This window comes from Dendrobates tinctorius, unplaced genomic scaffold, assembly GCF_039654945.1.
Source record: "Dendrobates tinctorius isolate UK_male_01 unplaced genomic scaffold, ASM3965494v1 ptg000003l, whole genome shotgun sequence".
NCBI lineage: Eukaryota > Metazoa > Chordata > Amphibia > Anura > Dendrobatidae > Dendrobates > Dendrobates tinctorius.
Window position 1 is genome coordinate 100,745,738 of NW_027361671.1, and position 24,786 is coordinate 100,770,523.

General features: G+C 42.1%; 1 protein-coding gene across 1 annotated transcript in view; it reads left to right on the forward strand.

The window, feature by feature from the left end:
* Nucleotides 1-24,786, forward strand: part of CUX2 (cut like homeobox 2) — a 642,019-nt gene that overhangs the window by 604,298 nt on the left and 12,935 nt on the right. The window contains exons 17-21 of the mRNA XM_073564137.1: nucleotides 8,431-9,203; nucleotides 13,806-13,965; nucleotides 16,255-16,533; nucleotides 18,604-18,792; nucleotides 21,437-21,710. Coding sequence (XP_073420238.1) covers nucleotides 8,431-9,203; nucleotides 13,806-13,965; nucleotides 16,255-16,533; nucleotides 18,604-18,792; nucleotides 21,437-21,710 — 1,675 coding nt within the window. The remainder of the gene's footprint in view (nucleotides 1-8,430; nucleotides 9,204-13,805; nucleotides 13,966-16,254; nucleotides 16,534-18,603; nucleotides 18,793-21,436; nucleotides 21,711-24,786) is intronic.

A 24,786-nucleotide genomic window follows, 5' to 3' on the forward strand; every position in this document is an offset into this window, starting at 1 on the left:
AATCTCTGCCATGTTTTACGGTTGGGAGAAGGCAGTCTAGATGGAATGCTTCTTTCGGCTGTCTCCAAACGTACACTCAGCCGGAGGTCGGAAATAGGGTAAACAATGATTCGTCTGAGAATATCACATGTTTCCACTGCTCGAGGGACCTATTCTGGAGGTTTCTACACCACTCTAAACGTTTGGAAACATTTGTCATTGAGAGCAGCGGTTTTCGAATTGCAGCTCTTCCGTGGAATCCAGATTTGTGCAGCTCCCGGCAAACATTTTTCGTGGAAACTGGGTTCTGTAGGTGTCCATTGAGCTCAGCAGTGATTTTCGGACTTGCGATCCTCTCTCACAATTCGCTTTAGAGTCCGACGGTCTCTCTCAGTCAACTTCGGCCGGACCTGTGCTTTGCTGCGGACGTTTTTCCTTCTCTTTCAAATGCAGTCATTACTTTGGAGACAGTACCTCTTGACACGCCAAGCATTCGGGCTCTTTCTGTTACACTAGCGCCTGCCATACGAGCATCAACAATTTGGCCTCTTTGAAAACACAGGTCTGCAAAAAAAAGTTTCAAGAGCTGTTTTGGTTATTCCACGTAATCTTTATGTTTTTGAGTGCGCTGAATCTGAAAATGACCTCCGTTTTGTCATAGGGCATCACGTTTTCTGACAATTTAAGTAACTATGTTAAATAAGACAATACCTCAAAATAAATGAAAATAGACTCATAAAATTAATTTTTTATTACAAATGTTTTATGAAAATCATTTTTCTAACTGCAATGAGCTCACTTACACACACTAAAATCTATTTTTCTTCCCTGTGAGGCTTCTCTTGGTACATTTACGCTTGTGAGTAGCATCTGTAATGTCTCTCTGAAGCGTCCAACAGTAGTCTTCCATCATTGTAATGCTCCATCTTCCCTGGTATCTTCTTTCCATCTCTTTAATGTCCTGGTGGAATCGTTCACCTTGCTCTTCACTCACAGCTCCCAAATTTTCAGGAAAGTTGTCAAGGTGGGAATGGAGGAAATGCACTTTCAAACTCATCAGGCAACCTAAAGCTTGAAATGCTTTCAGCATTCGTCCGACGATTTTTTTGTAGTCAGGGTCTTTGTTATTGCCTAAAAATTTCTCTATGACCTCTTTAAATGCAATCCACCCTTCTTTTTGAGGATGCGTCATTGTATTGATAAACTCTTGATCAGCTATAAGCCTTCTAATGTCTGGTCCGACGAACACACCTTCCTTCAATTTTGCCTCCGAGAGGCCTGGAAACTTGGTGACCAAGTATTTGAAGCATTCTTCATCTTTTGGAAGTGATTTTACGAATTGCTTCATCAATCCCAATTTGATGTGGAGAGGTGGTAGAAGAACTTTATGGGGAGGAACCAGTGTTTCTCGGAGGACATTTTTTTCACCAATTCTTCTTGGTCCAGTGATTTTGTCGGTCTCGACTGTCCCATAGACACAGAAAACAAGGGTATTTGGTATACCCAGCTTGTTGCCCAAGCAGCATGCACAAGACTTTCAAATCCCCGCACGCTTGCCAACCGTGGTCTTCAGATTTAAGTTTATGAAGAACCAATTACAAGTTCTCATAGGTTTCCTTGAGGTGTACGGAATGACCTACAGGGATGGAAGCATAAAAACCGCCGTTGTGGAGTAAAACTGCTTTGAGACTTCTTTTTGAAGAATCTATAAAAAGATGCCATTGCGCTGAATCATATTGGATTTTGAATTGACCCATCAAACCTTCGACATCGATGCAATAAACCAACTTATCTTCCTGGGCAAAGTAAGGAACGAACTCGTCTTCACGATGTCTGAACCATGAAAAAGACACTCCTGACAACAATAAATTCTTGCTTTTGAGCCTTGATCCAAGTAACTCAGCGGCATCTTTGGGAAAATTCAAGTCTCTTACCAAATCATTCATCTCCTCCTGGGAACACAATTTTGGTCTTGTATCATCTTCAAAGTCAGAACTTGATTCATCATCTGGTTCAGGTATGACTCCACCTTTATCGGACCTAGTTATCTCTTCCAAGGTAGCAGGGGCCTTGGGTACTGGTGTATCTGTGCCATGGGGGATGGGACGAATTGCTGAGTGAATATTGGGGTATGAAATGGAATGCTTCCATTTTGAATTAAACCCTTTCACATCGCATGAACAAAAGTAACAATCGTCACTATGGTTCTTTTGCTCTAGCCAAACCATAGGAATCCCATAACGGAAAGATTTTTTCTTACCCTTGAATCAATTTCGGAGGTCCTCAACACACTGTTTGCACACTTTATGAGGCGCCCAAGCTTTATCTTGATCTCCAAGCTTTAGTCCGAAATATGCGGACTTTTTTCACAAAGTCTGTAATATTCAGCTGTTGCTTCAACACTGTATATTCACCACAAATGTAACAGAAACTGTCAGGCGAATTAATACACTTCCGCTGAGCCATAATGCTAATTTTGGGAAACACGGTTGAATATGACGAGCTAACACGAACTGAGATTAAAAAGTGTGAACAGGCGAGAACCAAGATAAAACAATTGAAACAAGCCCGAGCATGTCGGTGCCCGCTCGTTCAGCTTGCAACATGTTGATGCTGGTTTCATTAGCTCACTCTCCAAGTTCTTTTCTTTGAAAGTTATATTTTTGTTGGCATTGTATATCTTCAATGCATTGATGTGAATTAATTAAGTAATTTTGACTTTCAAAACCCTAAGATAAAGAAAACAAAAATTGTGAAAAATTTACTAAATTTGAAGAGAATTTTGCAGTAGTAAGCACAATACTGTTCCTTTTATTTATGTAGTAAGCATGATTCTGTTTCTGTATATATGTGGTAAGCTTGGTTCTGTTCCTGTATATAATGTTGTAAGATATGTTTTGTTCTAACATCTACAGTGGGGCTAAAAAGTATTTAGTCAGTCAGCAATAGTGCAAGTTCCACCACTTAAAAAGATGAGAGGCGTCTGTAATTTACATCATAGGTAGACCTCAACTATGGGAGACAAACTGAGAAAAAAAAATCCAGAGAATCACATTGTCTGTTTTTTTTTCATTTTATTTGCATATTATGGTGGAAAATAAGTATTTGGTCAGAAACAAACAATCAAGATTTCTGGCTCTCACAGACCTGTAACTTCTTCTTTAAGAGTCTCCTCTTTCCTCCACTCATTACCTGTAGTAATGGCACCTGTTTAAACTTGTTATCAGTATAAAAAGACACCTGTGCACACCCTCAAACAGTCTGACTCCAAACTCCACTATGGTGAAGACCAAAGAGCTGTCAAAGGACACCAGAAACAAAATTGTAGCCCTGCACCAGGCTGGGAAGACTGAGTCTGCAATAGCCAACCAGCTTGGAGTGAAGAAATCAACTGTGGGAGCAATAATTAGAAAATGGAAGACATACAAGACCACTGATAATCTCCCTCGATCTGGTGCTCCACGCAAAATCCCACCCCGTGGGGTCAGAATGATCACAAGAACGGTGAGCAAAAATCCCAGAACCACGTGGGGGGACCTAGTGAATGAACTGCAGAGAGCTGGGACCAATGTAACAAGGCCTACCATAAGTAACACACTATGCCACCATGGGCTCAGATCCTGCAGTGCCAGACGTGTCCCACTGCTTAAGCCTGTACATGTCCGGGCCGTCTGAAGTTTGCTAGAGAGCATTTGGATGATCCAAAGGAGTTTTGAGAGAATGTCCTATGGTCTGATGAAACCAAACTGGAACTGTTTGGTAGAAACACAACTTGTCGTGTTTGGAGGAAAAAGAATACTGAGTTGCATCCATCAAACACCATACCTACTGTAAAGCATGGTGGTGGAAACATCATGCTTTGGGGCTGTTTCTCTGCAAAGGGGCCAGGACGACTGATCCGGGTACATGAAAGAATGAATGGGGCCATGTATCGTGAGATTTTGAGTGCAAACCTCCTTCCATCAGCAAGGGCATTGATGATGAAACGTGGCTGGGTCTTTCAACATGACAATGATCCAAAGCACACCACCAGGGCAACGAAGGAGTGGCTTCGTAAGAAGCATTTCAAGGTCCTGGAGTGGCCTAGCCAGTCTCCAGATCTCAACCCTATAGAAAACCTTTGGAGGGAGTTGAAAGTCCGTGTTGCCAAGCGAAAAGCCAAAAACATCACTGCTCTAGAGGAGATCTGCATGGAGGAATGGGCCAACATACCAACAACAGTGTGTGGCAACCTTGTGAAGACTTACAGAAAACGTTTGACCTCTGTCATTGCCAACAAAGGATATATCACAAAGTATTGAGATGAAATTTTGTTTCTGACCAAATACTTATTTTCCACCATAATATGCAAATAAAATGAAAAAAAAACAGACAATGTGATTTTCTGGATTTTTTTTTCTCAGTTTGTCTCCCATAGTTGAGGTCTACCTATGATGTAAATTACAGACGCCTCTCATCTTTTTAAGTGGTGGAACTTGCACTATTGCTGACTGACTAAATACTTTTTTGCCCCACTGTATGTACCACACACCAATATTTTTAAAACCTGTTACCTCAGCTGATTTAATACAAGAGACAAATATCAAAAGACTGGTCGTCACTTCCAAACAGAAATCAGGTGTGAACAGGTGCTTACTAAGAGTAGCCATTTCCATATATAACCAACAAATAAAGTATCACTCTATAGCATGTAAACATGAAACATGAAACTTGAATTCCTCTCTTAGACTAAAGTCTACACCTCTATAGAGGGGTAGGATCCTGCTGTATTTAAAAACGCCTGAGGCTGAGGGGTGGCATTTTCAGTCAGAGAGTCAATGAGAGGATTCACATTAGACAGGGTCCAAGCAACGAGAATCATCTTATCGTGGCTGCCGGGTACACATGAATTGGCAAATTTATGCGCTAAGTATTCTCAATTTTTCATATTTTCTAGTACAGTAATGCAACTCAAGTTTCATATTTGCATGCTATACTGCTACACAGTGCTGCCTTATTTGTTAGTTAATACAGGAGACAGAGGTAGCAGGCTAAAGATGGGCCACCACAACTCATGGATGAATTCTTTGTGATTGCCCCCCAGGCTAAAATTTGCCAGCAAGTACCTGGCAATGAGGATGCCAGGAGGGTGTCTCAGAGATATTTTATTAGACAGTCTCACAGTTGCATCTATTTTATATAAACTAGACATGGTCTTTAGGTAGAACTGCAACTAGTGTCCGTGGGATACTCGGCATAGCATAGCTGTGCTACCAAAATTGTAAAGAGAGCCCTGAGGGGATGGGGCATCATTACATGTGTGATAGCTGCAGATTGCAGCTTTAAAAACAGGTTGATTAATTCTGTATGTGCAGAAACCTGACACCACATGATGATTTTAGGAATAACTCTTCAGGGGGATTTCCTTGGGTGGGTAGTCCCGAGCCAACTAGACGCAATAAACTTTTATTGAGAGAAACCATATGAGTTTAGCCAGCTTGTGACTGCAAACTTGCAAATAGTATAGATGTGGTCTTGTTCGTATCTGGAATTGTGACAGTGTGCATATCTCTTTGCCATGATACCATGATTAAGACTAGTTTCACACTAGGGTCCAGCAGGGCTGCGGAGGGCTGCGTACGTCCTCCTTTCTTCCTCCGTTAAGCCCCATCCACTGCCGCACCTCTTCCATTCAGCTCCGCCTACGTCGGCGTGCGTCCTGCATACCTATTGTCACGTACCCGCTTTTCAGCACGTGACTTGGGGTTACGCTTGCAAGGGTTAATCTATCTCCTCTCACTCAGTCCAGCATTCAACCTCTATTCTATGCTGCAGTGGGAGCATAAATCACACCCCGACACAGACCACACACCCTGCTCATACACGCTGCCACCACCCACCTGTCACGTCGCCATCGGATACAGGGACTGCTGTTCCTGCTTCTGCCACCAGGAGGCACCAGACTGGCACATCGCCGCCAGATATAGTCTTGGTTTCTCCAGTGTGCTAGTTTGTTATTTGCCATCTTTCATTCTGACCTTTGCCTGGATTTCTGACTCTGCTCCTGCCTGACGATTTTGTACCTCTGCCGCCCTCCTGGTTTACGACTCTGACCTTGGCCTGGTTTTTGACGCTGCGACCGCCTAACAATTTTGTACCTCTGCCTCCCTCCTGGTTTATGACTCTGACCTTGGCCTGGATTTGACTCTGCTACTGTCTGCCGTTTTTGTACCTCTGCTGCCCGCCTAGTTTAGACTTGGATTCCTGACTACGCTTTTGGCCCCGTTTTTAACCCCTTTCTGGCGACCGTCCTGCTCTGGTCCGCTGCTCTTATTCGGACAGCTACCTCCTGGACTCTGCTGTATCCCTGTATAGGGGTAAAGGGTATCGGGGTTGCTCGGGGTGCTGTCTTACTGCAGCCCAGACTCTCAGACGGACGTCACACCACCAAACACACGGGAGATGAGTCCCGGAAATACTACTACTACTATGTGCCAATCACCAGGAGCACACACTCTAAGGCTATGGATTCTTTAGGGCAACAAGGTTCAGACTTATTACAGTTTTAAGCTTTAATAGAAAAGGTACAGTGCTTACAATAAAAAGGATATAAAAATGGAAATAAAAAGTGATATACAAATATGCAAAATAGCGATAAAATAAAAGGGAGAAAACTTACAGAAATATCGAGCTTTGCATCCTGATTCTCTGTCCCCGAGGGAGGGGGGAAATATGAAATGGAGCACAACAGCTAGGCTGCTCCTCACTGTGAACCCTTTTCTTTGTGTGTAGGCCTAATTTATAGATGTGACTTGGGGATCCAATTTCTAGACTAGCCTCTCATGTTAATATTCTAATTACTGGTTTGTGACTGGACCATGGCTATTTTACCAAGTAATACATTATTTTTTCTCTGAAATTCTTTGTGTAACCTTTCTCATAGATAGTGTCATTCTCCAATTGGCATCTCTTCTTCAAAGAGCTGGAGGGTGTGAAATGTTTCCACTTGTGGTTCTCAGTAAAGCCCCCTGATGAGATTGGAGACAGGAGACTGCCTTCTCAGGATAACATGAGGTCATGATCTGTGTGGAGAGCTGCAGTCTAAGACAGATGTTAATTACTGCTGGTCATACATGCATACATATTTCACTACACCTATCTTTAACATTGGGTACGCAGGCCATGTGAATGTATGCGGATGCCTGCGCATGCGTCGTTTTGACGCTGCACCAACCACAACAAAATGCAACATGTTGCGTTCGGCGCAGCGTCAAAACGACCCATGCGCAGGCATCCGCATACATTCGCATGGCCTGCGTACCCAATGTTAAAGCTAGGGTACTCAGGACGCATGCCAATGTAGGCGGAGCTGAATGGAAGAGGTGCGGCAATGGGCAGGGCTTAACGGAGAAAGAAAGGAGGAAGTACGCAGCCCTCCGCAGCCCTGCCGAACGCTAGTGTGAAACTAGCCTTAGCCGTCTGAAATCATATACTGTGACTACAGACTTTTGTCCCAAGCCTGGACAAGCCCTTTAATGAGTTCAGCACTTTGCACACCTGGCTCTATGTATGTTAAGTGTTAGTTTTGCTTTTAGAAGCAGAATTTAGCTTGCAGAGCCACAGATGTGCTAATACTGCCACCTACTGTCTACTTGTATACTTTCTTACTATAGGAACACTTGAAGTAATTTCATGACATTGTCATTCAGTTTTCGCTTTTTTGCTTTACGTTACAATAAGTCAAAATAGCAATCTGTAGAGTCAGTTTTTCAGTCTTATACCCATTTGAACGGATTAGGTTTATTGCTTTGGTAATGCACAAACACAAGAATTCTGATAACTGAGTATGTTCATTGTTTACATATTAAGGGGGTTGTTCAGGAAAACTTCCTGATTGTTGATGGTGGTTGAAGGGTGGTGGCAGGGAATTGTATGGCCTTCTCTTGTTACACATGCTTGTGGTAGTCTTCCACTGTCACGTCCACTGTCAGATGCCCTGTATTGTATATGCCATCTGCACTTCCAATAATTGTCTATTATGTAGTATCTTAGGGAGCCAGGATGAGAGGCAGTTAACTTTGCTTTTTTTAACTGATCATCAGAAAACATTTTTTATGTTTTTGGTTTTTTGTATTCAAGGAAACCTGTCTAGACGACTCCTTGCATGAATGCTGCCTTTGCTACAGACACTTGTGACAAGTTTGCGAAGTCATTGTGCATGGATAGTAGCGTGCTTGTGAATAGAACATAATAAATCAATTTACTACTTTCTAAAGACTCATTATTTCCTCTTTTTATAAACTAGTGTTTTGATGTTCTTGTAGGCAAATCCTTTTAGAAATGATATACGGTAATACACCCATCGACATGGGAACAGACCGGGGTGTAGACAATGCAGTATTTTGTTTCCACTTTTTCTAGATTTTACTTTATTGCTAATAAGTGTTTTTTTTTTAAATTTTCTTCATGCAGGTGAAACAAAAGGCTCAAGTGCTCCTTTATCATCATCTGCCAGCAGCAGCAACGGTTCTGAAGATGCAATAAAGAATATTCTGGAGCAGGCAAGAAGAGAAATGCATGCACAAAAGCAGGCACTGCTAGAGATAGAATCAGGCACCAGTCATAGGTCCATTCCTACACCCCCCAATGAGCGCCCCATTGTAACTCCCCCCACACACAGAGCACCTCATGTCTACATTAAACAGGAGGACGGCAGCCTCCTAACCAGCACAAGCTCCACACAGACCCCACTGAGTGTCCTGTCTCCAGCAGCGTTTGTGCAAAGCATCATACGCAAAGTAAAGTCCGAAATAGGTGATGCAGGGTCATATTTCGATCAGCACTGGGCATCTGAGAAAAGCATTCTGTCTCGTCCATTTACCTCTGTGTCTCCATCACTATCTTCATCATCTTCAAGTTATTCTAGTATGGTAAATGGCCGTCCTTGGAAGAAAGTAGAGAATATTGAGACTTCACAGAACGAGGAAGAAGTATCCAATGGAGAAGAAACACATAAGCTAGTGGAGATAAAAACAGAGGCTGGAGGTCTGGATGGTCAGAACATGAATCAGCTCTCCTACTACCCAGCCTACGTACCTAGGAATCTCAAGCCTACGGTTCCTCCTCTCACCCCAGAACAGTATGAGCTGTATATGTACAGAGAAGTGGACACATTGGACTTGACCAGACAAGTTAAGGAAAAATTGGCAAAAAATGGCATCTGCCAGAGGATCTTTGGCGAAAAGGTATTACTATGGAACAGCTATGTGTTACATCACCAATCATAGCCAATGTTTGCATGTAATTTTCACTTATGATCATTATTATCAGAACCTTACAAACTGTCAAATACTATTGAACAATGGGCAACTATTGAATTTTATATATTGTCTTCTACATACTAACTCTTTCCCATCAAAGCCAGTTTTATTCTCACCTCTCCCATAATGTTTTTATTTTCCCATCCTCGTAGCCATGCGAGGGCTTGTTTTTCTGTGGTACGTGGTGTAATTTTTAACAACACTGTTCAACATATATGTATAAATATTTTTTTTTAATTATTATTTCTCTACCTTACTGGATTTTTAAAGAAAACAGAGCTTTGAAAAAAAATTGTTTGCATAACTATTTTTTCAAACCAAAAACTGTTTTAAAATAATTTTTTACTGTTGATAGAGCTGGTTGAGGGCTTGTTTTTTGCATGGAGAGCCATAGTGGTACCATTTGTAGGTACATTTGACATTTTGCTTACTTTTGTTGCATTTTTTGAGAGTTGCGGCTAAAATTTTGGCCTTTTGACATATTTTACGGTGTTTACTCTAGGTGTTAAAAAATTAAAATTTTTGATAGATCACACTTTTAACCCCTTCCCAACTTGTGCGTCACACGTCGGGTAAGAGGATATTGAGCAGGCTGAGGAGGGCAGGTGCCAACTGTGTTATATAGCCAACACCTGCCTCTAACAGCAGCGATCAGAGCTAGCTCCAAATTGCTGCTCTTTAACCATTTAGACACCACTGTCAATCTCTCAGAGATATATAAGTCGCTGTAACTGGTGTGTGGGTTTCTTGGAACGTCAGTTGTATCATGATGTGATCACTGGGTGCCAATGAGTTACCATAGCAACTGAGGGGCTTATTGAAGGGCCCCTTCACCACCATACCAAATAACCTTTTTATTATTGTTTACAGAATAGGAAAATATGGACAATTTAAATTCTTAAGTTTTTAACTTTTTTTAAATACTGTTTAAACAGGTTTTTTTTTTACATATTTTTTAGACCCCTTCCCCTTGGGCACTTGAACCTTTGATTGTTTGATGACTTTCACAATATACAGCAATACTTTACTATGGCAGTATATTCTGCATCTTTTGGCAGGAAAAACGCAGCATATAATACTCATGTTTTGGATGAAAAATTTTCCCCACTCATTAGTATGAGTGAAATTTGAAGCAAAAACGCTGAAAGAATTGGTGTGCTGCAGATGTACACCTGCAACAAATTGCAAATCTTAAACAAGCAACATGAGACTTGGAAATAGTATGACCTGTAACATCCTTCTTAATGTGGATTGGCTGCTCCTGGCTTTGTATGTACGTAGTGAGTGACTTTTGACTGTCTTCACACCTGCTTTAGAACATTCCATTTTTCCTTTTCATTTTTGGAACAGTCAAAAAGGAACTTTTGACCCCATCTATTTACCTGCTCATATAGTGGTATTCTGCAGGTAAATTGTGTTTAAATCCAGTGTAGACGCTGGTCCAGTGAGCACATATATATCTGCAGGTAAATAGCATTTCTGGTTTGACAGGCTTGTTGCATAACTGATGCAAAGAGAAGCAAAAGGGCCCCATTAATTAGTATGGGATTTGTTATGTACCCATATTTAGGTTTGCACAATGTGCTTTTTTACTCTATTCTAAAAATAGACACATAATCGAACCTGATTAATGGATACAAATGGATAGATTTTGGACACAAATTCCATTTGTTCTTGAAACAAAAATGCTGGCAGAATTCCTTAATGCAGGTTTGATCATTTCTTTAGATGAACCCTTTACAAACAGATACAGTCATATGTTAACGTTTGGGCACCCCTATTAATGTTAACCTTTTTTCTTTATAACAATTTTGGTTTTTGCAACAGCTATTTCAGTTTCATATATCTAATAACTGATGGACTCAGTTATATTTCTGGATTCAAATGAGGTTTCTTGTACTAACAGAAAATGTGCAATCTGCATTTAAACAAAATTTGAGCAGTGCAAAAGTATGGGCACCTCAACATAAAAGTGACATTAATATTTCGTAGATCCTCCTTTTGCAAAAATAACAGCCTCTAGTTGCTTCCTGTAGTTATTAATGACTTCTTGGATCCTGGATGAAGGTATTTGTGACCATTCCTGTTTACAAAACAATTCCTGTTCAGTTAAGTTTGATGGTCGCCGAGCATGGACAGCCCGCTTCAAATCATCCCACAGATGTTCAATGATATTCAGGTCTGGGGACTGGGATGGCCATTCCAGAACATTGTAACTGTTCCTCTGCATGAATGCCTGAGTAGATTTGGAGCAGTGTTTTGGATCATTGTCTTGCTGAAATATCCATCCTCTGCGTAACTTCAACTTCGTCACTGATTCTTGCACATTATTTTCAAGAATCTGCTGATACTGATTTGAATCCATGCGACCCTCAACTTTAACAAGATTCCCGGTGCCGGCATTGGCCACACAGCCCCAAAGCATGATGGAACCTCCACCAAATTTTACTGTGGGTAGCAAGTGTTTTTCTTGGAATGTTGTGTTTTTTAGCCTCCATGCATAACGCCATTTTTGTATGACCAAATAACTCAATCTTTGTTTCATCAGTCCACAGGACCTTCTTCCGAAATGTAACTGGCTTGTCCAAATGTGCTTTTGCATACCTCATGTGACTCTGTTTGTGGCGTGCTTGCAGAAACGGCTTCTTTCGCATCACTCTCCCATACAGCTTCTCCTTGTGCAAAGTGCGCTGTATTGTTGACCGATGCACAGTGACACCATCTGCAGCAAGATGATGCTGCAGGTCTTTGGAGGTGGTCTGTGGATTGTCCTTGACTGTTCTCACCATTCTTCTTCTCTGCCTTTCTGATATTTTTCTTGGCCTGCCACTTCTGGGCTTAACAAGAACTGTACCTGTGTTCTTCCATTTCCTTACTATGTTCCTCACAGTGGAAACTGACAGGTTAAATCTCTGAGACAACTTTTTGTATCCTTCCCCTGAAAAGCTATGTTGAATAATCTTTGTTTTCAGATCATTTGAGAGTTGTTTTGAGGAGCCCATGATGCCACTCTTCATAGGAGAATCAAATAGGAGAACTACTTGCAAGTGGCCACCTTAATTACCTTTTCTCATGATTTGATACACCTGGCTATGAAGTTCAAAGCTCAATGAGGTTACAAAACCAATTTAGTGCTTCAGGAAGTCAGTAAAAAGTAGTTAGGAGTGTTCAAATCAAGAAAATGATAAGGGTGCCCATACTTTTGCACTGGTCAAATTTTGTTTAAATGCAGATTGCACATTTTCTGTTAGTACAATAAACCTCATTTGAATCCAGAAATATTTGAGTCCATCAGTTATTAAATATATGAAACTGAAATAGCTGTTGCAAAAACCAAAATTGTTATAAAGAAAAAAGATTAACATTAATAGGGGTGCCCAAACTTTAACATATGACTGTATGTCCTTTTGTAGCAGTGACTGTTTAGAAACCGCTATATCCTCCTTTACCGAGGCTGCATAATAGACAGCGAATTTTAAATTACGCAGCAAATGATTATTTGCTTCCCATTAGGATGCGTCAACAAATTCACCTGTGTGAGATGCCCAGAACAGACTGCTCCTCTGTGAGATGCCCAGAACAGCCTGCTCTGATATCGCTGCAGAGCGATTACAAGTTGCCCAGTGCACAAAAGACATTAGTGTGATTACTGACACATATCTGGACAGGCAGTGGAGGAAGGGGCAGCAGAGCAGGCAGTGCTAAGAGAGCTGATGTAAGGGTTTGTAATGTGACACAGTTAAACTCAGCTGTGCTGCTTCTCTCATCACAAGGATCTTATCTGATAGGTATTAGCACAAGTTTAGACCAGGAGATCAGAGCTGTCTGGCATACATCTGATACACTGACAAATCTTCTCTAACCATCTGTGTTGCTGCCTACTTATGATTGGTCAGTATCATACAGGGGTAAGAAGTACCTGTCCCCAGTGAAAACTATCTGACAGCACTAACTTGAACTTATGGTAATTCTTTGATTGCTATTATCTCTGAATAAAGTATTTTATTCAGCTCTGAAGTCACTATTACATCCTATGTTCAGTTCAATATAACATGAAACATTTGGTGAAAGGTCTTCTTTAAGAAGGGTCTTATGAAATACAGGAACTTTATTCTGGGTTTTTTTTCAGAACTGATAAGTTCAATTTGAAGTGCATTTTAGAACTGTTAAATTGGTAATGAAAGAGTTAAAACAGTTGTAAAAATGTATCTGTTGCTCTGGGTGAATCAACACTGTCTAAAAGGATGACTGAGATGCTAATTCTGGATATCCCGATCTCCTACACATCGCACCATGCATTTAACCAATAACTTAAATTGACCATACAACTATAAAGCTGCTTTGTGCAGCTAGATATCTGCATTTTTATTAAAACACAATAATTTTGAAAAACACAAAGGAAAAATGGCACCCCTGACATTATATCAAGTTTAAGGAGTTAACCACAGTCCTTTATTGCGTATAAAGGTTGATTGCTGCACATTCCCAGTACTTACAAAAATAGTTTTTATCCCTGTTTTAACACAGGTCCTGGGATTATCTCAAGGCAGTGTGAGTGACATGTTGTCCAGACCCAAACCCTGGAGTAAGTTGACCCAGAAAGGACGTGAACCTTTCATTCGCATGCAGCTGTGGCTGACGGATCAGCTTGGTCAAGGGATTACCCAGCAACCAGCTCTGTCACAAGGTACTTACATAAATGTCTTCTGAACAGAAAACACGTTATTTAATTGTAGTTATAAGTACTTGGGAAGAATGAGAAGTAAATGTAACACTAGATCGGTCGAAGGTCTGTATGGTTGCACATTTGTTTATTTTTTATCTACAGTTGTGGCCAAAATTATTGACACCCCTGCAATTCTGTCAGATAATACTCAGTTTCTTCCTGAAAATGATTGCAAACACAAATTCTTTGGTATTATTATCTTCATTTAATTTGTCTTAAATGAAAAAACACAAAAGAGAATGAAGCAAAAAGAAAAACATTGATCATTTCACACAAAACTCCAAAAATGGGCCAGACAAAAGTATTGGCACCCTCAACCTAATACTTGTTTGCACAACCTTTAGCCAAAATAACTGCGACCAACCGCTTCCGGTAACCATCAATGAGTTTCTTACAATGCTCTACTGGAATTTTAGACCATTCTTCTTTGGCAAACTGCTCCAGGACCCTGATATTTGAAGGGTGCCTTCTCCAAACTGCCATTTTTAGATCTCTCCACAGGTGTTCTATGGGATTCAGGTCTGGACTCATTGCCGGCCACCTTAGAAGTCTCCAGTGCTTTCTCTCAAACCATTTTCTAATGCTTTTTGAAGTGTGTTTTGGGTCATTGTCCTGCTGGAAGACCCATGACCTCTGAGGGAGACCCAGCTTTCTCACACTGGGCACTACATTATGCTGCAAAATTTGTTGGTAGTCTTCAGACTTCATAATGCCATGCACACGGTCAAGCAGTCCAGTGCCAGAGGCAGCAAAGCAACCCCAAAACATCAGAGAACCTGCGCCATGTTTGACTGTAGGGACTGTGTTCTTTTCCTTGAAAGCCTCTTTTTTTCTCCTGTAAACTCTATGTTGATGCCTTTGCCCAAAAAGTTCTCCTTTTGTCTCATCTGACCAGAGAACATTCTTCCAAAACGTTTTAGGCTTTTTCAGGTAAGTTTTGGCAAACTCCAGCCTGGCTTTTTTATGTCTCGGGGTAAGAAGTGGGGTCTTCCTGGGTCTCCTACCATACAGTCCCTTTTCATTCAGACGCCGACGGATAGTACGGGTTGACACTGTTGTACCCTCGGACTGCAGGGCAGCTTGAACTTGTTTGGATGTTAGTCGAGGTTCTTTATCCAACATCCGCACAATCGTGCGTTGAAATCTCTTGTCAATTTTTCTTTTCCGTCCACATCTAGGGAGGATAGCCACAGTGCCATGAGCTTTAAACTTCTTGATGACATTGCGCACGGTAGACACAGGAACATTCAGGTCTTTGGAGATGGACTTGTAGCCTTGAGATTGCTCATGCTTCCTCACAATTTGGTTTCTCAAGTCCTCAGACAGTTCTTTGGTCTTCTTTCTTTTCTCCATGCTCAATGTGGTAAACACAAGGACACAGGACAGAGGTTGAGTCAACTTTAATCCATGTCAACTGGCTGCAAGTGTAATTTAGTTATTGCCAACACCTGTTAGGTGCCACAGGTAAGTTACAGGTGCTGTTAATTACACAAATTAGAGAAGCATCACATGATTTTTCGAACAGTGCCAATACTTTTGTCCACCCTCTTTTTTATGTTTGGTGTGGAACAAACACAGCTCAACTCTGCACTGCCTAGTAATTACAAGTTCTGTAGGAAAGATGAGCTCTGAAAAAGTAACAGCTAACAATTGTATAAAATCGCACAGGCAGCCAGCTTTACTGATGTAGATGTCAGAAGATAACATCGATCAGACAGGGTATTGTACAGAAGCAGACATTGTACAGATGAATAAAAATGAATTCTACAATTAGATTAGTGTGATGATAGCTCAGAATGATGAGGCTAGTCAGGTGCACACAGCCGCTACTCGGACACCCCTTCTCAATTGCTATTTTCCCCCATATAAAGTAACAACAACCTATACTCTCCTCCTGTACCGCAGCTATGTCAGCACCTGGGTTTATGTGATGTTGTAACTGACATTCGGAGAAAAGCCAGAGAGCAGTAGAAGATCTTACTTCTTCCTGGGTGTGAGTTTCATCCAAAGAAAGCAAGAGTAATTGGCTGCTGATCTGGAAGCCCTAGGAGACCATGCGCTGACGTCATATAGGCTTTAGTTATTTTACATAGGGGGAATATAGCAATTGAGAAGGGATTGTGGACAACCCCTTTTAAGTATCTGCGCAGATTTGCCAACGTACCTGTGAGACACTTCTATTTGTGTATATAAACCTTAATCTATGCAATCAGAATTTATTTTATATGTTTTTTTTGTTTTTCATTTTAGGCACAGCCAGTCCCTCTGAAACACATCCATCCCCATCTCCACCACCAAGCCCATTTGATCAAGAAAAGAATCCTCCAGAGACAGTTATGTTAAGCTCAGAAAGCAGCAAAGAGAATCAGCAGCCAGAAAGTAGATCAGTTTCATCACTCAGTAGCAGAACGTTCCCAAGCCCTCACCCAGCAACCACAGGTATCCAAGAGATTGTGGCAATGTCTCCAGAGCTTGACACCTACTCCATTACTAAGAAGGTTAAGGAAGTGTTGACGGACAATAATTTAGGTAAATTCTCCTATAGCCTTACCATTATATATGAATATTAGCATTTCATTAATTTAGTAGTAGTAACCAGCACCAAGAGCCTACCTTCTATAATTGATTTCTAAGTTATTATTAAAAAAAATAAAATATATATTTTTTATTTTATGCCATTATCTTTTAATGAAGACTAGAAAAAGTTGTAACTAATTACATCCAGTTTATGGGTTCAAATCTTGTCTGGCTAGGTGCAGCAAAAAACATACAAAAACCACATATGTGTTCTGAAAGTCCTCCAGCTTCCCTCTTCTCTCTAAGGTCTCATTCCCATATATCCAGCCTTCTGTTGTCAGTTTCCCACAGCAGAGTTCTCGGCTTCCAGTGTCATGGGTTTACCGTGACAGAGAGGAGCCAGAAGACTGCAGCGTCTAATTTCTCCTACTCCTGCACTGATTAGAAGCACTACACCTTCATATTAAACGGTGCAAGTTTCTTTTAGCAGTGCAGGAGTTAATCTGCTCAGTTGAGAGCTCCTGAAAACTTTTCTGCATTAAGGCTCAGCTGTGCACTGTTATCCACTGCCATTTTCCATATATTAACTGGGCCCTGGCTTTCACTTATTGTCAAAGCTTATGCTACATGGCTGGCTGGAGGTTGTTGGTGGTTATTATAGGAGAAGGCATTTGGTGGATTTATCTGTGGCTGTTGCTAGGTTTTGAGTGTGTAATAATTCCATTTCTTCTCCTACTTTGGTTTAACCCCATCCTCCACTCACCAATGCATTCTTCTGTTGTATGTGTGAGTATATTTCTATGTTTGGTATTTTTCATTACCCTTGTTCATATTACTGTGTTAGACTGGTTGGTGTATTGTGGTACACTACTACTCCCTTCTTCCCTGGGTAGTGGAAGGGAACAGACTGAGGGCGGATTCAGGAACTAAGGCAAGGAACGTATCCCTGGCGTCTTCACCATCAGAAGTTATCCGGGGAACAATGCGAGCTAGGGCGCCCGTAGTGTTAGGGACAGGGAAGGAGCCTAGGTCCAAGGACACCTGATAAGAGTCGTGACATCTAGTTAGTGCATCAGTTACTTTGCTGAGGGATCGTCACTCTCCCTCTCCTCTCCATAAAGTATAATAGGAGGTGTAACCTCAGAATAAAGGACCGCAGCTCCGACACTTGATTCTCAGGATTGTTTTTTAGTTCTTTCTTCAGCCATCAAAAGAGATGGCATACGAGGTGTATTTTAGCAATGTGGCACTACTTTATGAGTTGGGAATACCCCTTTAAAACCACCAGCAGTTGAATAACATTGAATAACAATGATTGTCTTGTAACAATGGCACCTTTCAAAGGGGTGGGATATATTAGGCAAGTGAATAGTCAGTTCTTGTAGTTGATGTGTTGGAAGCAAGAAAAATTTGCAATTTCAAGGATCTAAGCAAATTTTCATGGATAGATTATTGGGTCACAGCACAGGGCTAAATCGCAAATAGTGACTTCTATAGCACAAACTGCTGAAAAGTTAATACTGACTATGATAAAACGGTGTCAGAACACACACTGTGCATCACAGCTTGCTGTGTACGGGACTGCATAGTCACTTACCAGTAAGAGCGACTATACTGATCCCTGTCAACTGCAACCTACAATAGGCATATGAGCATCACAACAGGACCATGGAGCAAAGGAAGAAGGTGACCTTATTTTCTTTTACATCATGTGTTCGTCCAAGTGCATGCATGTTACTTTCTTGAGAAAGAAATGGCACGACAAAACACTGTGGGAATGAGACACGCCAGCAGAGACATTGGGATCTCTTGGAAACAATATATGGGACATTGCATGTATCTTTGTTTGTTTTTCCTTCCTGGGAGTGCACCAGAGAAGAAGCTGAGCAGGCCAAGTGCTATTGCTCATCTTCACAATGGTAATGTATTGTCAGCTGTAGATGTCATGTAAAGATGAAGGTGAGGATACCTCTAGTTGCAATTATTACAGTATTAGATAAGGTAAACTTGCAAATTTTCTTTCTATCTTGTAATGATGCTGCATAAACATTAATCTACGTGTGTATATTCAATCTTTTATAGGTCAAAGATTATTTGGCGAAAGCATCTTGGGTCTTACTCAGGGGTCTGTATCAGATCTACTATCCAGGCCCAAGCCTTGGCATAAGCTGAGTTTAAAAGGCCGAGAGCCATTTGTTCGTATGCAGCTATGGCTGAGTGATCCACATAACATTGAAAAACTTCGAGACATGAAGAAGATGGAAAAAAAGGGTGAGTATAAGACAGAAAACATGCAATGACACAATTCAAAAGACACAAAGTTTTAAGGCAATCTGTCAGTAGGATCAACCCTTCAAACAGTCTACATGTACATGAAAGTCATAGGAAGTTTAATAAAATGATACCTTGATATCTTCAATCCGATGTTTTATTCTAGAGAAATCCGCGTTTTTCTTAATATGTAAATGAGCTGTTAAGATCTATGGGCCGGACACTGATTTCCCTGAGAATCTGCCTACAGAGCTTATGTTAAGTGAAAGAATGCGTTACCAGTGTGAGACATGTAATAACTGAAAGTCTTCTCTCCTGATCTACATGTCTCACACTGATAAAGTAGTAGATAGCAAGGTATTATATTCAACTTTTTATGACCTGCTTATCTATGTAGATGGCTTAGGAGGGTTGATCCCATTGACAGATTCCCTTTATGGGCTATGAACAAATCTTATCTTAAGTAAAGTATTTATGCTAGTACAGATCTCTTGAATTTCTGAAAAGTTTCTAAAATGTATTTTGTGTAATTTTACTTGTATGCAGATATAGATTGTGAGAGATTAACAGTCCAAGCAATTTAGATAACAGGACCATCGCAAATCTACGAAAACATGTCAGAGTTTCCGACATCATCCAGTCAGATTTTGCTTTGAATTGTCTTCTGTAGGCTAGGGATGTATAGCGTCACACAATGGTCAAGGTAAAATCACGAGTCACATGGCCTCGGGGAATTTAACATTCTCTGTATATAAGGATTTCGTTCAAGACTAGCATGTGGGAAGCCACTGCTGAGAAATATTCCCCTCAAGAAAATCATTGCTATTTGCATCAGTCACAAGAATTACAACCATTGTTGCAAGATTTGACTAAAGCCCTGGGCTTAGTGTGTTTTGGAATGTCTATTGACAAGACAGATCTTTTTAATGTACAGTCTTTATTAAATACACTAATAACATTCAATTCAGATGAAGGTGGAAAGTGAGCTTGAAATGCGGGAGGGGTGGAGATCTAGGCTCTGAGGGGATTGTGCAAAAATGTCCTGATGGATATGGTTGAAACACCTGGGAAGCACATTATGATGAAATGAGCAGATCAACACCTCCATCTGGTCTGCACTCATGTCTGGGTGTATGTGAAAATTGTAGTCCAGCAAACGAGAGAGCAGCAGAGGAAGTGACCGACTGTTGGATCCAGATTTCAATGAGAGCAAGAAGGAGGGCACAATTAAAAGAGACAGGAGAAGGCGATCACTAAATGTTAATAAGATTAGCAGTATTTCTATATGTAGCAGGAAGAGAGTTCTAAATACTAATGGAAGGAAGGAAAGGATTAGGGGCGATGTCGCCAGCGTGCTGTATGGTGGGGTAGTGGATGGTTTGGAGTGATTGAGAAATGTCAGTAGAGACTGAGCGTTGTACATGGGGGAGGAGAGAAAAGAGGGACTTATGTGGAGAGAGGAACCGGAATGTGTAAAAGTGCGGTAAATGTGAAAGAAAGTAGCAGCTAAAACAAAGATGAAGCAAAAATATGGAAATTAATGTAATACAACTGACCAAAACTCATGCTGCTTTGAATATTTAGCATAGATTACCTGTCTCTTGCTCTGTCAAACTGCCATGTTAAACTGCAGTGTACTTAGAAAATATTGCACTTAGAAAGATATTGCACACACGCCAGCCCTAAAGGCCCCGTCTCACATAGCGAGATCGCTGAAACGTTACAGATTTTGTGACGCAACAGCGACCTCGCCAGCAATCTCACTACGTGTTACACATAGCGGCCACCAGGCTCCCGCTGTGATCTCGCTGATCATGCTGGGCCATTTTTTGATCACTGGCGTGCCACTGGCCAGCATGCGTTTTTGTGTTTGACGCGAGCGACCTCGTTGGCGACTCAGAACTCAGGGACGCAGGCCTGAGTTGTCAGAAAAGCTGCTGTGTGACAAGGTCCCAACGACCGCCGAGGTCGTTATACGGATTGCCGGATTGCTGCGTCGTTGAGTAGATCTGCCTGTAAGACAGCTTACTAGCGACCATGTAGCGACGTACCAGCGATCCTTACCAGGTCGTATCGTTGTCGGGATCGCTGGAGCGTCGCTATGTGTAACGGTACCTTAAGGCAGACCTGAATATGTAGAAACTATTTGCTAGGATCTCGTTAAATAATCAAGCCATTAACAAGAGACCTGAGCAGGCATTACTGTGCAAGACAAACAAACAAAGACAAAAACATCTAGTATATTTATAGCATATGTCCCATAGATGTGGGTCCCATCACTGTCAGTATTGAATGAATATGGGGAGTTGCATGTGTGGCCACCTATACAATTCCCCATAGCACTTTGGACCCAATTACAGTGGTGACCTATATCTATCAGATATATATGGCATACTGGAACTCTGCTCTTTTCACACCAACTGATGACTAGATAATATTGATAATGAATCAGTTGTGTTTTTCTATATACAAATAGATTCATATGAGAAGTTGTCATTGAATACACATTGTGATCTTCCAGATATATCACCTTATGTTTTTGAATATTAATGAGTTGCACATGAACATAAAATACTAATCAAGTACAATTAGGTGCAAAAAATGAAAAATGTGATTAAAAAAAAAAATATTTTGTTACCTTTAGCTTATCTGAAGCGACGTTATGGTCTGGTAAGTGTTGGCTCGGACAGTGAATCTTCCAACACTAGAACAGATTGTGCCAGCCCGAGCCTCCAGCCACAAGACTATAATCTGATGCAGATGAAGAAACCGAGAGTGGTGCTTGCCCTTGAAGAGAAAGAAGCCTTGAAAAAAGCTTACCAAATGGAACCGTACCCAACACAGCAAACTATCGAACTACTCTCCTTACAGCTGAACCTTAAAACGAACACAGTTATTAACTGGTTCCATAACTACAGGTAAGTCCAGAAATTGTTTGCCAGTACCAATGCAGTTAGTAAAATGTTAAAGGAGTTTTCCAGTTTCAGCAGAGTGGATCCCAAATGCTGTCAAATACCTAAAATGGCAAACAGAGCAGGTACCTTCCAAGGGTCCAGTGCTGGCTTCCCGTCATCTCATGGGTCTAAAGGGGGTTTTACACATAGCGATATCGCTAGCAATACTTACCTCCGACCGGCTCCCCCGCTGTCCATCGCTGATCGCGCGAGATCGGCGGGCTCCATTTCTCATCAGGCGCTCTCTGCTGGGCTTCCTGTGGCGCCAACGAGCGACGTGTGGATGCGGGCGGGAGGACGTCTTCATCGCGGCGTCTGAAAGGTAAGTATCGTCAGCTGTATCGCTGCTGCATTTCTGTGAGATCTGCCTGTGTGGCAGCTCACTAGCGATCATTTAGCGATGCACCAGCAATCCTGACCGGGTCGTATCGTGGTCGGGATCGCTGGTGCATCGCTAAATGTAAAAGGGCCTTTAGTGTTTTGGCTGATGTGTTGACGTCATTTTGACAGTGCACAACACCACTGTAGCCATCACTGAGCATTGAAAGTGGAAAACCTCTTTAACATAAGAACATTTAAGCATCATCATTATTAATCGGATTATGATTCAGTGCACTAACAGTTGTTGAACATCTGCATGATTTTGTTTGTTAACTATTCAAATTAGTATTTCTGCATGTCTTACTATATTTATGACATAAGAATAGTGCATACCAAAAATTACAGCAGTACATTGCGTGTCCCAAGATACCTTGGGACACCTACACTTTACACCTACAGGAGCTTTTATAACCTCCCATTCTAAATCCATAGGCATTAATGTGGAGGTGATACCCATCTTTCTATCAAGCTTTGATAGCTTTCCACTCTTCTGCCAGGCTTTTTACAAGATTTTATAACGTGTCTATAGGAATTTTTGTCCATTCATCTAGGAGACCATTTGTGGGGTCAGACATGCCAATGCCAGTGTAAGGAAAATTAGAGGCCATGCAATGCTGTTGTATGAAATTAAATATACAAATTGCCTTTGTGACGGAGTCATCTTAAGCTGAGTCGTTTTCTTTAGAGTGGACTCTCTGGGTCATGGCACCCACCCACCTAGGGCGAGCTGACCTTGTGAGAAACCACTCGCTATACAGGGAGTGTCAGGGGCAAGACTAATTGGGTGAGGCACCACGACTGCTGGGACCAGACGGCTGGCTCAGGCAGACACTAAGTACGAGTGTCTGACGACAAAGGACATGCAGGAAACAAGACAAGACAAGGCGTGAATTCAAGGTATCTTCATTAAGGCAAACTCAGGGTAACATCAGGTGCAAAACGTGATAACAGGCAAAACACAGCAAGGTGCGTGCGTGGCACGCCAAGGTCCATGGCATGGTACGTGCCAGATGGCACGCCTGGGTACAGGCAAGGGCTCAAAGTACAAAACACGGTGCATGTGTAGGGGACACGCCAGGGTTCAAAGTTCTAAGTACAAGACATGGTGCGTGTGCAGGGCTACGCCAGGGTTCAAGGTCCAAGGCAAGGTCCTGCGCGTGCCGAGGGACACTCCAGGGTCAGGGTTCAAGGCAAGGTCCTGCGCGTGCCGAGAGACACGCCAGGGTCAGGGTTCAAGGCAAGGTCCTGCGCGTGCCGAGGGACACGCCAGGATTAGGTTCAAGTCAGGGTACGTGCTAAGAGACACGCCAGGGTTCAGGCTAAGGCAAGGGCCTGCGCGTGCTAAGGCAAGGTTCCAGGCAGGGAAGCAACACGATACTCAGGCCCCGACCATAGAAAGGGGCGGTCTGATATAGGGCATTGGCACCTGCACTTCCGTGTCAGGACCAGGGGAGAACTTCCGGTTCAGATCCTCCAGGATCATAGAGAGCGTTTCTAGATCAGACTGGGCTGGACCATAGAGAAGGTCACATGATCAGGGGCTCCACAAACACTGAGAGGTTAGCTGGGTCAAACATCAGGGGCTCCAGGAATGCAGAGAGGATTGCAGAATCAGAGCAGAGACAGATGGTTACCTAGCAATGGCGTGCAGCCATGAGGTAAGGCGCGCGTGCACACTGCTCCAGGCATCTTGCAGCACAACAGTCATGAGGTGCGTGTGCACACTGCTTCCAGGGATCTTGCAGCATGAGACATAACGGGCATGAGAATTCAGTGCACGTGCACACTGCTCCAGGGGTCATGCGGCACAACAGACATGGCGGGCATGACAGGCATAACGGACATGGCGGGCATGACAGCCTTGTCAGAGAGGAAGACAACTTGAACTCCTAAAAGTCAATATCAACCTGGTTTTGGCTTTTATCCTAAGTCATATGGCAAGGTTTGTTAAAGGGTTGGTATTGACTTGTAGGATCACTTCTTCCAATAGGTGGCACTAGAATTCAAGTCCTCTTCCTCTCTGAAGAAGCAATTGCATATGGGGACAGACACTGATATTAGATGAGAGGGCCTGGTTCACAATCTTTGTTCTAGTTCATGCCAAAGGTGTTTGATCAAGTTGAGGTTAGGCGTCTACGCAGCCAGTCAAGTTCTTCAGCAACAAACTCGTCTAACCATGCTTTTAGGGATCTTGCTTTATGCACTCTGGACAGTCATGCTGGAAAAGAAAAGGAAATGCACCATAGTGGTCACACAAAGTTGAAAGCATGCAATTTTCCAAAACGGTTTGCTATGCTGAAGTTGGCACAGTGCAGTCAGGCCTGTTAGTGTTTTCCTAGCATTCACCAAATCTTGACTCGTCCATCAAAATGCCCAGATAGAGGAGTGTCATTCATCACTCCACAGAACACTTTTCCACTGCTCCAGAGTCCACTGCCAGCGTGCTTTACACCACTCCACACTTTGCATTGTGCTCGGTGATATAAGGCTTTTCGCATCTCCTCAGCCATGGAAGTCCATAACAAGATAGACAATTTTTGTGCTGATGGTAATACCAGAGGAGGTTTGGAGCTCAGCAGTCATTGGTGACTTTCATGCACTCGGTGACCCTGCTCTGTAACATTACCTGGACTGCTGTGGTTCCTAAATGTTCCACTTT